Raw genomic sequence first — 14,620 nt, forward strand, 5'->3', positions numbered from 1 at the left:
CGAGGCGGTGGAAATCGCCAAGCATCCCAGTGTGAATAGAATAGAGGGGGTAGAACTTGCAAACGTGTGGAGAGCGGTCTTAGATCAGCCGAGATGACACGAGGCGGTGTGCAGTTATCAGCGAAATCGCCTGGGTCTAAAAGTACAAAATCCAGGTAGCCTTAGATCCAATTAACCAGCCCACCCCCATCCCCAAACTAATTGTCCCAGCACCCTTGGACGAACACAGGTGAACGAAATCTGTGAACGACCCCAAGAGGAATTTTCCATTAAGGTGTCCTGGACTGAAGAAGCAGGGACGAAAAAATCCGGGTTCATCATAAAGAGGAACTCCCCCTAACCGATCTATCGTAAAGCTTAGTCATCGCACTAATCAACAAACAGGGACATCAGACTGAACACCCAGCACTGATCACGTCACTAGTCATAAGGAATCTCACGGATTGGTTCCCTGACTGCCTTAAAAACCCAATCAACCTACTTACTTACTCACTTGGCCTGACGAAGCTTTTGTGTCAAAAGCGAAACGTTGCCCAGCAATAAATCCACCGATTGTTTACCAAACCCCTCTGAAACGATGACTTCCCAATCGGTCCCAAACATTTTCCAATTGATTGATAACCGAACTCTATTTGTTTTGTACGGCAACATTGCTGTTTTCATAAATACGAATATGCTGGTCGCCTGGGGGAAACGCCTTACTGCCTTCACAGTCCTATCGCATTGCACATTAAGACTTTCCCTCCAGACCGCCTCGTTATACGATTACTCGCAGTACGGGGACTCGCTGTTCTTCATCAGGACTTCTCGGCATGGTTGAACCTTTAGGAACTGAATTCCAGCCAGTACGGTCCGCAAAATTATTGCAGCACAGAAGGCCGACCACCACGGCAAGGTGATAGCTTCGGATCGAGATATTTAGCATCGGGCTACTGGACAAATCAGGCACGTGGGTTATCTATTGCTTTCCATCGTGAGTCTGAGAACAAAACAGCCTACCGTTGAATCACTCTGATTTATGATGCGACAACATTCACTACATCAGTCCTCAGCTATATCGTCGCGATAACCGTCGAGATCTCAAAAATGTACTAAAGAGGATGGCGTACACAAACACCGCATGTATCGCACATTGAAATAAACCTGCAACATAAACAGCGTTTATTAAGAACCTATTCACACAAACCCTCGGTGTGAGCTCCGGTCACCTGGATTAACTCTTATGCTCTTTCATAATCCCCTAGTATGAGCTGCTTGTCAATTTGATGCAAAATAGCTCACCCAGTCATTGAGACAGAACGAACAAAAATGTACGTCTTCAGCAGACATGTTGCCACAATGGAACGAGCGAAATTCGTATCATTTGTACATATACGTGCGGGAACTACCGGGAATCCGCACAAAAAGGAGTCATCTGACAATGCAATCTAAGGGTTTATTCCTTATCAGCATCCTGTGTTACAAGTGGTGAGGATAAACGCCGGCTTTCCCCAGAAAGATTATCACTTAACCTCGACGGAGGTGTGCACTAACATTTGCCAAATTTCCATCATCGACAGCATGACATCAGTGTTCAACACCGATGCTTCACTGCCAGACTGACAATACACAAGTTCCATTCCCCAACCTGAATGGGTCATTGGGTTGTTTTTGGGATCTACATCTATTCACCAACCTGTCACTGAAGTGCGCAAACTGTTACACAGCTTAGAGCCATCTTTCTGGGACGAGAAAATGAAAGGTAACCTGGCGTCACCCAGCATCGACTTGACTAACTTCCTCTGAGGGGACTGAGCATTCTTCTGATAGGAACTAATCGACATAGCTTAATTCAAGGGTGTTCCCCAGAAATATATCGATCCCAAGCCTGTACTCAGTGATAAGGGGAGAGTGGTCTTGCTAAAGAGTAATCGATATAGACAAGTTGCTTTCTTTGGAGTAATCTCAGAGGAAAGTTAAGTAGAACTCAGTAAGAGCAGGCTTTCCTTAACTGAGTTCATGTAGAGAATATGAATTCATTCTGTGTCGAATATCAGACGCTATCATCCTCGGTATTTTCCCTGTCATTCCATTCCCATTCACAGAGTTGCGAAAATGACCTATAATTAGTTGTACCAAGTACTTCAAAGCGCGGTGCAGGGACGAATAAAACGATAGCACAGAACAGGAACTGATGGGGAAATTGGTGAACGCGGGCTGATACTTGTCTTATGAACCAGCGATGAGAAGGGGCACATCGTTTGAAAGCTCAAGGAGTATAAGGGTAAGTTGGCGGGTAATTCATCCACGCAACAAACTGGCCAAAATATTCCGTTTTTCTTTGGGGGTAAAGCGGAGAATTTTCGAATGAATATTGTGTTCAAAAAGACACGCCAAAGACATGCAGGGTGAAGATACAATCGCACACGAAAGCATTCAGTTCAACTATATTCAGTCAGGAGCTGAGAGTAGCAAAAGTAACCCACCTTATCAACATAGTTTGGAACCAGAGTAGCCAGCAACCGGGCCACGGTAGGGCAATGTTCAGAAGGCTTCAGCAAGACTGTATTACCAGCAGCGAGCGCACCTAGCATGGGGATCAAAAGAGTAAACAAAGGATAGTTCCAAGCCCCCATGATCAGGATCACACCCAACGGTTGACGTTGGATGTAGCTCGTATCCATCATAGTCATAAACGAACGTGGAACCTATAACCAAATGAAATCCCAAGTAGGGCAACAAACCGCCTCATCTTTTAACCAATCGTCCATGTAGGCCAACATGAGACAAGCTTCCTTCTTTACTATTGCAAACTCCATCGGAACTCTGAGCGATTTAGGCTACAAAGGTCAACTATTCTGTTATGGGTTACACGACGAAAATCTTCTGATACAGCAGCTAAGATAGGGTCTTCGTTTTCTTCAAACATTGTCCGGAAAGCTCTTATGACTGATTTGCGTGATTCCAAATTAGATAGTAGGCGTTCTTCAAGGCCTTGGCGCAAATGAGAAACAATCTGATGGACGTGCGTTGATGAAAGAAAGAAATTTTACCTCAGCGTGGTCCAGGTCAGCCATGGTTTGAAGTTATGGATTGATGTTCAAGGAGAACCTGCTGAACCGAGTTCAAGGAGATTGAATCGAGGAGGGATACAGTTGTCAGAAGCAAACACGGATCGAGTGTAAAGATGACATCATTTTGAAATATACAAATTAAATTGATTGTATATCAAACCAACCGACATGGGTTTGAGCAAAGGCGTGAGAAAAAGATGCACCGGCCATCCATCTTTTCTCGGAACATTGAGAACATCAAGAAACTTTGAGCTGAATGAGCTCTCTGTTCCAGCAAGGCATGTGAAACAAACTGCAAACAAATGCCCCCCATATTCGTTTTAAAGTTTTTCGGATCTTATTATTTAGGCGTCAGCTAAATCAACCCCCTTTTAAGCTTCAGCCTATGTAGGAACGGTTGGACAGAAGATCCTCCCCAGTTAGACTCTCCGGTGTTTCTGATGGCATTACTTACCGTCCAAGGGAAGAATCTAGCAGATGGATAATTCATCAGAGTCACGTCACAACTTCAGCATAGACTATAGTCGGGTCACGATATGAAACCAGTGGATACATCTGCGTTAACAGTCTCTGCGGAGGGAGTCTAACATGCTATGCCCCTAAAAACTCACCGGGGTGAAAGGCGACGAGTTCGAATTCACGTTCATAGAGATTGGTTGATTGAGTCTATGGGACCATAGATTGCAAATCAGTACGTAGACCGAGTCCCGCTATTTTAAACATAAGCGGTAAGTCTCCGCAAACGCGATGGTATACTCCATCGGACAGATTTAGATCAGTATTAGGTGCCATACACGCTGCCAGCAGAAAGTCTTCCCAAATAAATATTCTCCACTGGTCAAGCAAAGAACCGTTCCAGGTTTCCAGCAGCCAAAAGAGAGCACATGAAAGTGATGACAATTATGCTGTTAGTTCTGTCTGACTAGTCCTGGAAGCACCGTCTGCGGAAACCTGAGCACTGCCTTCAGACTCACTTGGGATGCTCTTCGTTATGAGATTTGAAGTCACGAGTACGCGACGCTCCCAGCCTACCGCCGGGCCACAGATAGGGCATCCATCGAAGGTTTTGATGAGTGGACGGTGGGCTACTTTCAGCGTTGAATAGCAGAGCAATCGTTTCGCTTGCGTGACCATTTGCAGGACTGCGGGATATATCGGAAATCCAATGGGTTTTCAAACCCAGAAGACCCAGAAGAAACCCAGAAGACAAGCTATCTTAACACAGACACTGGACGAAATCGCTGGACGCTGCTTTACATGCAGGTAAGATACCACCGACCAGCATTATCCAGCGTCCACCGACTAATAAGCGCCGGATCTAGAGATCACCACCTAGGCTGTGACCGTGCAGTCGAGCGGGAAGCACTTGAAGGTCCGACCGACCACAGGTTGTCGTTCCGTGATCTCTGCTATAACTTCAATCCATTCGAGCTAGCAGAAGATTGGCAAGGTATATTGTTCACATGCGAACCGAAAATATTAGCCAGTTTTGATCCGCAAGGGCTCTCCGGGAGTATTAGCGACTTTCTCAAGTACTTTGGAAAGAACGAATATGCGGTAAGCCAGTGGGTAGGTTGCCGGGTGAGTGTAATCTTTTTCGACAAACGTCTAACCTGTGTGCCAGCGCACCAGCGTTCAGCGAAGACAGCTACCATCGGTGATGCAACGGAGTGACAACCTGTCAGCATCAAGTGGTGGAAGCCATTCCACCTTGATAGCCTTTCGATGGCTATCAGTGGCATTTGTGCCTGGATGATAGTGTTCGGTGTGTAAGTGTGGGTGATACAAAGAGAGAATAAAGCTTGCGAAGAGTTCATATCAACTCTGGGCCGCCTATCATGGAAGACACATCACACTACTATTTTCTGTAGCGGTTCACATCGATCACTCTTCCTTTGTGGTGTGGCTTAGCGTTTTCCGGCGGCTGCAGGTTGGAGAATTGGATATTTTCATGATAATATGCCTGTACCGGAATGCTTTCCAGGTTCGGTTGCGCCAGCAGTCCCTAAGATGTGATGGTGTTAGGTGCTGCAAGTAACAGGTTCTCCTCGTAAAGCTATACAGAGTGCTTACACCGACACTCCCTGACGCTCCAATTCATGGTCATCATATGGGAGCGAATTCAGACTTCGCTGGTTTGGGACAACCTGGCAGTCTGGCTACTTCTAGCTTCCATAGGACGACTATTATTTGGATCGGGAAGGAATCGTTGTCACCAAAGGATCATTGCACGGTCGAACCACCGATATCCATTAGTAATAGTTTGACTGCAGCAGCCAACCACCACCACCATCCACCATCAAAGTAGTCACAACGCATGCTAATAAGTTCACTGACCTCGAAGGTTATGGGTAACAGAAGGGATAGCCGTTTAGCTGTAGCGCCATTTCGGTGCCTAGCTGCTAAGCCACCCGAAGAAAACACGAGGGCTGGGATACTGCCAGATTGTCCAAGCTTAAACAGCAACAGCCGGGATGTCGATGTTGGGTTCAAGCCACGGACCGTCCAGTCAGTGATTTCGCCTCTTAACCAGTGAACCATCTCCGTTCAAATGGGCTTGGCTCATGGCCTCCGACAGCCTCGTTGGTTTGGTTGGTAAAAACAAAGTGTCACATCCCTTCAGTTAAGCCTTCTATTAGAAGTCGGCGCGTATATATAAGGCCACAATGACTATGAAATTTAGTTATCACAAGCGGTCTTAATGTGAGTCAGTGAAACCCACTCACTTCCACACCTGTGCTTCTGTAAGCTCCCCTTAAATTCGGAACGAGGCACACAATCGGTGATCCGGCACTAGTAGGAGTACAGAAAAGCAGTGAGAAAAATCCAACGGACGGAGAAGCGAAGGGACTTCTGAAGCATACTGGTAACCGGTGCAGCTTTCCGACGGCGTCATGTTAGAAATTAACATGCCCAGAGCCTTCTCATACGAGGTGTCTGGAATAAGATAGGTCTGATATAGCTAACACAACAGGATGTTTTACACATGGCACTTTTCATGGTTGGATGGAAGCAGTCATCGCAATCATCCATGCAACGGGTTCACAGCCGCTGGGAGCTCCTCTCCGATGTGAAGAGATCGGATCCTATCATGTTACGGCTCCAGAACTCCGGCAACCCAGTGAGCTATACTGCAAGATGTCAATGAAGCGTCCACAGTTTCTTCTACAAAGTCGGTGGATAATGATCTGACAAGCAAGGTGGGATTGGGACATGTACGTCTCAAAAACCAGGCCACTTTATGGGTCACACGCCAATCCTCAATGCCTTGCGGAAAGGTCTTTGAGCCACCAGCTTTGGTCGAGTAAGTTTGGGTGAACAGCAGTAGCTCAACCTATATACAACCGTTAGATACACATCACTCCCTATCAGTTGTCGCATACAAAAAGATGGATAGTTGAAAACACACTCGTCATCAGCACCTCTCAACTACACTCGTGTCCCTCTTGGTAAAAATTAAAAGGACAGCGGGTCTAGGCACGTCAGGCACGCCTCCACAAGAATGAATGTTTTCGGGGGCCAGCCGTCCCTAATAACNGCCACAACAGTCACACAGAGACCAGCCACCGATTCAAGTATATGGAGAATGCTCTCCACGGTGGACGGGTTTCAGACGATATCAAACACGAGGCACGCGTAAGATCATCAGCACAATCGCGTCATGTGAACCAACTTCAGGCAACAAAATACGTTTCGGTAAGGGGACCACGTCGCATTGGAAACCGGACAGCCGTGACATACCTCCCAAGTGGAGGGTACCAGATCCCAGATCAGCATACTGGCAGCTCCAGGGACTGACCGACATGTGACAGAACCCCCATGAGTCGTCACAGTGGAGTCCAAAGCAGCAGTCGTTTGAACAGCCCTCTCAAGGGGGTGTTCGGGGGCCAGCCGTCCCTAATAACGTAACATCACATCATTTGGACGTACGTGTCACGTGCAGGACACGGGCCAGACGAAGGCATGCCCTGATTGGTCAGAATGCCAGCCAATCCGAGTCAAGCACCTTTGACTTGACGCTTCTCGCCCCCTCACGGACATTCTGGCACGACCTTGTCGAACACTCTGTGACTACCCTATAAATACAGTTGTAATGATTTTCCTTTGTCTCCATAAAGGGCCGTGTAGAGCTACCGTACCTTTTGATATACCATAGTCAAGGAAGCCAAGGGACCGATACAGAGTTGCATTACCGTACCATCAAGACACAGTGACTGAACGCTACCGTTCACAGTTGCCGCTTTGCGTCCGCCTTCTATCCGTGACGTAACTTTCAACGTGCGAGCTCCCAAGCAACCTGGCGCTCTTACTTTTCTTGTGCGCACTCCAGACACCTCATTGACAAACAGTCGCTGCACTTCTGAAACCCTAGAGCGGGACAAAGTACAGTAATTGGGCCTATGACACTTTCACTGTCCAGATACAACCGACCAGACCTGCTGCATCAGGTTGGTATAGCTCTCATCTGGCGAGCAGAGGCTTTCTTGCTGAAGTGGGTGACCATATGTAATATAATTTGTGCCGTCCTACTCCATGTGAACTCGAATTACTCATAAAACTAAGTCAGTGATCGTTCGGTGTCTAGCCGATAAGCCACTCGAAGGAAGCACGAGGGCTGAGATACTATCAGGTTACCCACAACTATACAGGAGTCAATAATAATAGCCCTTAATTTACAATGTCTACCTATATATTCGCAAATGGTAGCTCCGACTCAGCAAGACACTGTGTTATGATGTTTCAGGCATTGTATGCCACCATCCACCAAAGAGTGGGAATAGATATCAATTTTGAACCAATTTGTTCGTATTTAAATCTTCCGAATTTTATTCATTTTGCAAAGTGGTCTCGACAAGTCCTACTTCTAAGTTTTGCACTTTTCAGTTGTTAAAATTATCCCCGTTTCCACGGATTGATACGCAGGATCGAGGATTTTGCCCAAGTTTCGCAGGTCGGTTTTGCTCTTGTCGTTCAGCGGCTATCGTTCACCTTAAGGGCACAAGTGAACAAAGGGTGTGGCACCTCTCTTTGAGTTCTCAACGCGGGACAATATGCTGGCCAGCGCGAGGACTCCCATAAATAAAGGTCTAACTGTTGTTTGCGAAAGCGGGTACAATCAACGGCTGTCGAATATCACTGTTAAAACTTTTCGATTTTTCATTTTTGGGACCTATAGGTCACAACAAACATAACCTTACTTTGGTTTATATGCACTGTTTGTTCCAGTTGCACTCCGTCTTTGGCTGAGGTGTAACGTTTTTTAAAATATAATCCCCGGCGACTTCCACGATTTCTACATGCATGTGATGCGAATGTTGTTGACACTAATCAGTGATACCTAGTGTGAGATCCAGGGACTATGCGCAACTATACAGTCGCAAATGAGGTATTCATCGTGCAGGTCCAATTTGTTTCGGACGAGCCAACCAGAGATTGTTTACGAGGTTCTGGATAATAGATCGTTCGCCGCCTGAGAACGAGCGCACAAATCTTCAGCTATGACGCGAGTCCCAATTGTCATAACGAAGAGAGAAGGCCAACCCCCCAGAGGAGACAACTTGTTGCCCCAACCAAAGTCAACCCAAAGCAGGATCACCGTCATATATATACATATATTTTGGGCGACCTTGGAGGGCAACAAATCACTCAGCACACACGAAGTCCAACTGGGTGACAGGACTAGGACGCTGTCTTTTTGGATTGGGATGCAACAGCGTAAAAGGCGCGAAACTTAAAAATTCAAAATTTTTGGAAAATGTAACTGGCAATAACTCGAAAACTAGAGGGTTGTAGGGGTATTGACATACCTGAACCTTTCAGGGAGAAAAGACCAATAACGGGTTTTTCTTGGGTTCATTGGAAAAGTGGTGTTCTGGCGTCGATAGCGATCTTGGGAGAAGATTTGGCTCCCTGGCGTTCTGTTCGCCGGCTGCGTTGCATCTGATGTGGCTGCCTTCATTTCAAAGGAGCCAAGAAGAATGTCAAACGGAATGTCTTTATGGGATGCTTGTTGGTTTAAGGGATGATGCGTCCAGACGCCTTGGCCAACCGAGACATCGTACTTTGGGCTCCCACGTTTCCGTAGGACGTGACTTCAATCCAGCGTCCGTGCTTCGGCTGATAGTCCCGCGCAAAATCGCTTGGACCAACGTGAAACTGGGCTGGCTTCCAAGGAGTCATTATGAGTGGTCCGATAGACCAGAGGGCATCTCGGAAGTACTTCAACGGGTCTCTCCTCTCGGGATTTGAGCAGCGCTCACTCGAATATATGGACCAAACGCTGAGCTCAATTGTTTGACTGTGGATGGTACGGTGGCGCACGGACCACCGTGATGGCGTTTCTCCTGCAAAACTCTTGGAAGCTGCTGAAGCTTAACTGTGATCGATTGTCCGACACTTAAGTCTCTGGCACGCCGTGCTGGCTGAGGAACTGAGACAGGGCTCGTATGGTGTTTGTTGTCGTTGAAAGAATGACGGGCAAAACTTTGGATCTATTGGAGAAGGCGCCGATTAAGATGAGATTTGTTACTGAATCGACGGGGCCAGCGTGGCTGACAAGAACCAAGGACCAGCTGCGTTGAGGCCAGGCAGAAGGCAGAAGGCGTGAAAGGTTCTTGGCAGCTTGTTAACACTTCAAGGAGTCCCTGACGTAGTCGAAGATGTCGCGGTTCATGTGTAGCCAGTCGGCATAACTGCGGGCAATTGATTTCATCCGGTTCATTTCAAGGTTTTCCGAGTGAAACTGACGGGGCTCGATGGCGTAACTATTGAGGAATTGTGACGCGAGCTGGAAATATTGAAAATTATTTACGACTACCAACGCATCTCGGTGATGAAGGAGCTGTCAGTGGCAATCATCCTCGAGGTTCGGATGCCATGGAGAATTCACGAACTGGATCATGTTTTGAAGCGTCGGATCAGCCGTGGTAGCTTGTTGAACCTCTGTCACTGCCGCGAGCAACGCAAAAGTAGACTGCACCAACTGGGGGCCGGATGCATCTTCGAATGCAACCTGCGCAATGACCGCGTTTTTCTCGTGAGTTGACCAACTACTGATCAGGCGAGGTAATGCACTGATCTGACCAAAGTCGTTAGTGCGAGAATACTGAGTATCAAGGGAGTAGCGCAGCATAATAAGCGCCTATCTCTGCAGGTGATCGGTAGAGTGTGCGGGAACACCCTTCCTTGATCCGAAAATAGTTAGTGATGGTTTATGATCGGTGAAAAGGGTGAAACGGTGTCCGCGCAATGACTTGTGGAAACGCTGGACGGCGAACACTATGACCAACGCTTTTTTCTGTGTCTGTCCATATCGCTGTTCTGTTGGCGTTATTGATTTCGACGAGTGCATATTTGCCTTCTCCGATCCGTCTGGGAAGACGTGCAGAATGACGGCACCGGCCCCAAGAGTAGAGGCCTCAGCCGCAACGACGGTCGACAGCTTTAGGTCATAGTGGGTCGGTAGCATATCTGAACTGAGCATCACCTCCAGCCTGAAGAACGCTTCTTCGCAATCTCCTGATCAACGCCGGGGGCGTCCCTTCCAAGCAACTGGTTTAGTGGAGGCCGAATGTAGTGTAGCGAAGGAAAGAATGTTGAATAATGACTGATTAACCCCAGAAAAGGGCGTAACGATGGGACACATTTAGGAGTTGGCATCCATTGTACAGCTCGGACGTTCTCCGGGTCGGGATGGCGACCATAGGCACCGAAGATGAAACCAAGATACTTCACTGTTGTCAAGAAGAATTTACACTCCTCAGGACGGAAGCAGAGGCCATTGTCTTGAATGCGCAGCAAAACGGTAGTTATCCGATCAACAAGCTCTTCAGATGGAAGATGCGCCCCTACAAGGTCGATGTTCGCGAAGGACTTCCCAGTGTTCAAGAAAATGAATAGATTGTACGGTCACTGGTGAAGGATATTGGTGCCGCTGGAGAGCGGCATTTAGACTGGTTGAGAAATCGGTACTAATGACGTCCTTCGCCAAGATGATTGGCGCCGCCCAGGCGGAGCATGCTCTAGGGGGCAGAACACCTTGTTGTTCCAGCCGTTGAGGTTCGGCATCTACCAGTGGGGAGGAAGCGCATGGGACTGGTCTTTTTAGGCTGAAGAATGGCGTAGCGCTTGGTGGGAGGTGGGGGACTGCTTGCGTTTCTGACCTAGACCGGATTACAAAGCAACTGGAAATCGCTTGGTAAAGTCGGATGCACGACTTGGGGCAGCAGCGCGAGAATAAACCGCACTGCATGTGGAAATGAAATGAGATTTGGTACTGATTTGGAACGTTGCCAGCAGACTCGAGGCGGAGCCCACCGGCCTGGAATTCCGGAGGCGTGGTTGCTTTTTGGGGGCGCTATGGGATGTACTGGATGAGCGTGCTTGGCATTATCCGTGTTTGTGACCCACGGTCTTGCATTGTCGCACCGGTATTATTTGTAAAGTCACAGTCTGATGAAGTGCCAAGCATTGCAGTTCCGGCACGGAGATGAGGGTTTCTTCTTTTAAACATTCTGCTGACTGGCCTGGGTCGCTCCAGAACGTGATGGATCAGAGGAGGAAGGGTCAGAGGTTTCAAAACCATAGGGTTTGGAGGCCCCGTGAACCACAGGAAGTTAGGAAGCACCTTGGCCCTCAGATTGGACCAAAATGGTGTCATGCTGTAGATTGGTCAACCACTGGTACCCGTCAACAATAGCGTTGAGCGTCAGCGATCCGTCTTGCTCGAGGCGGTTGTGAAGGCGCGTCCACATGCCTGTAAGTTCAGGAGACTAGGGGCTGCATATGAAAATGAGGAATTTGAATTTGTCAGTTGTGAGCAACCTCAATTTGATACGCTCGCATTCACGATTGACAATGCCAGCGTGCGTCAAAAAGTAGTGTGACGCGTTCATAGCCAACCACAAACGATGGTACCGCGTACTGAACAGAGAAGGTCGTCTCCCAAAGGCATGCACCATGCAATGCACTGTGCCATCGAAAGGTATGCCGCGTGGGTTCTGCGGTAGAATCAGGTTGTAGTACTCGTCCAGTTCTGCCAAGCCAAATGAGAGCCGGACCTTCTCTACATCGTCCTGCGAAGTAAGACTGACTCGTAATAGTTCCTCTAGCGGCGGACCAATGCCTAGAAAGCGAGGTTAGCGTCCGGGTCACAGTAAAGCTCTGAGATGCTGTCCACAATAGCGCCAACTGATTGACTGGGCGCCAGATAGGACGAAGCACCACCAGCGGGAACCCTCATGCGCGTGAGCATTACGATAAGCTTAAGCTGCTGCTCTAACATTGATCCTCATTTGGTGGGATCCATAGCGAGTGGACCGGAATACCTCGTTGCCAATTTGCCGTGTGCGGAAGCTGATACGATCAACGGCTATACGTGACCTGACAACAAGCGCACAAATCTCCAGCTATGACGTGAGCCCCAATAGTCTTAGCGAAGAGAGAAGATCAAACCCCAGAGGAGACAACTTATTGCCTCAACCAAAGTCAACCTAAAACAGGATTACCGTCATATATATATATACATATATTTCGGGCGACCTTGGGGGGCAACAAATCACTTGACGCACACAAAGTTCAACTGGCTGACAGGAAAAGGGGGTGGTCTTTTTGGATTGAGATGCAACATAGCGTAAAAGGCGCGATATTTAAAAATTCAAAATGTTTTTGAAAACGTAATTTGCATAAACTCGGAAAATAGACCGTTTTTGAGGCGGGCTCTAGAAAAAGTGTGGACAACCGCCTGTACAAGGTTATTTCACGTTGTTACAACCCAAAACGCGAAAAATTTGCCCAATGACTTCGTGCATTCTGTGCTTGCAAATTTTCTTGCCACTTTTCCTCCGTGTTTTTTTGGGTTAGTGATGAAAAACCTGTTGTCCAAGTTTTGTTCAAACGAGACACAATTGAAAATTAGGTTTCATCGGACGCCAACTTACTCCAGGAGAAGGAGGTCAAGCACTGCAGTCCACGAATTTGAGGCCGGCAACCGTTTTCGCAGTGGCTCGCTGAGCACGCACAATGAAAGTGACGTCTTTCGTGCGTCCTGAGCATACAAGTTATTTGGTATATTCAAGGAGCCGCCTGACACGAGGCCCATTGAATATTTGAACACCCATGTGAGTAATACGGAAGAAGGTGCGTCGAAGCATCCGTAGAACGGCAAATGCCCATTGTATCGATTTCTCATGGTGCAGTAGGAAGGACAGGTATGAAGAGGGCCAGATACATAAAAATGTTTTAGCATCTAACTCAATGATGTTTTCTGTTCCTTTCACAGCATGCATGACATAGGCATCCCCTGAGTGTGTAATGTGGGCGCACTTTCCGTCATTCAGAGGAAGGCGAAAGTCCGACGACCACTGCTTTGCAGCATCTACATCCATTTTGGGGGCGCCAGTATTGGAACTCCAGGATTTCAAATCGTTAGGAAAAGTAGACCTGTAAGCGGACTCACAAGAACATCTAGAAGGTCGTTAACGCATATGAGAAACAACCGTGGTCCCGGAACGAAGCCTTGAAAAACTACAATGGAGACCGGCGCTAAAGAGTAGCTAGAACCTACCTTTGCTCGGAATGATCCGTCCGATGGGAACGCCTCAACCCAATATAGGGTTTTCCCGTGAATCCCGTAAGACTCGAGTTCGTGAGGCTGCGGGACGTGTGGTACCCTATTAAATGCTTTTGTGAAGTCGAAAATATGACATTTATATGAGCCCTTTGTCCTTGGCTTGGGTTGAACTGTCCACAAACACGAGCATGTTTGCTACGCAAGAACGGTTTGGGAGAACTCCGTGTCTAGCCGGAAATTTCAAGTTGCTGGAAGTAAGGTGATCTAGGATAGCCCGCTTCAGAACGCATTACATTACCTTATGCGGCGCGCCACTAAGGCTTGTAGGCTTATAGCTGCGGGTGATGATCGGAAACCAGTTTGTTAGATTCGCGTGACAATCGCTTCCTTCCAAGCAGAGGATAGGCTGCCTTCGTCAAGCGACTGGCGAAACACCGGGTATGAATGAGTTGCCATTGTAGACGACGTCTCCTTCAGGATCCTTGGATGGACCTCTTCTGGCCCCAACTCAGTGTGGGTCGATTTTGTGCAAGAATTAACGAATGTACTTTACCGTGAAGATTAAGTCGGTTAGGGGCTGTTTGTAGTTACTACTTGACAAGTTCTGCTGTGACAAGGACGCTGGGGCTGAGTATAGACAAGCATAGTGCCCTCTGTAAACGTCAGAAACCACTGATGGGCCACTCCAGAGTTCTCCGTTTTTGTTCCTCAAATATAACGCGCGTGGCTCGTTTCTGCGGGAATGTTTCTTTTATTTGAATAGTACGTTTTTGTTTCTCCGAGAAAGGTATAGGATGGTGGCTTGTATTCGTATGCCCCATTCACGGATTCACGGATTCACGGATTGATACACAGGATCAAGGCTATTGACCATTCTTCCCGGGTCGCGTTTGTTCTTGTCGGTCAGTGGCTGTCGTTCACCTGAAAGGCACAAGTGAAAAAAGGGTGTAGCACTGCTCTTTATGTTCTCAGCGCGGGGCGGTAGGCTTGCCAGCGC

At 47.7% G+C, this 14,620-nt stretch overlaps 1 protein-coding gene across 1 annotated transcript in view; it reads right to left on the reverse strand.

The window, feature by feature from the left end:
- T265_13487 (hypothetical protein) overlaps positions 1-2,908 on the reverse strand; it is a gene marked incomplete at both ends in the record, with an annotated part of 26,939 nt that extends 24,031 nt beyond the window's left edge. The window contains 3 exon segments of the mRNA XM_009169102.1: positions 2,466-2,687; positions 2,724-2,819; positions 2,852-2,908. Coding sequence (XP_009167366.1) covers positions 2,466-2,687; positions 2,724-2,819; positions 2,852-2,908 — 375 coding nt within the window.
- Positions 2,909-14,620: the final 11,712 nt, after the last annotated feature.

This window comes from Opisthorchis viverrini, assembly GCF_000715545.1.
Source record: "Opisthorchis viverrini unplaced genomic scaffold opera_v5_71, whole genome shotgun sequence".
NCBI classification, from domain to species: domain Eukaryota; kingdom Metazoa; phylum Platyhelminthes; class Trematoda; order Opisthorchiida; family Opisthorchiidae; genus Opisthorchis; species Opisthorchis viverrini.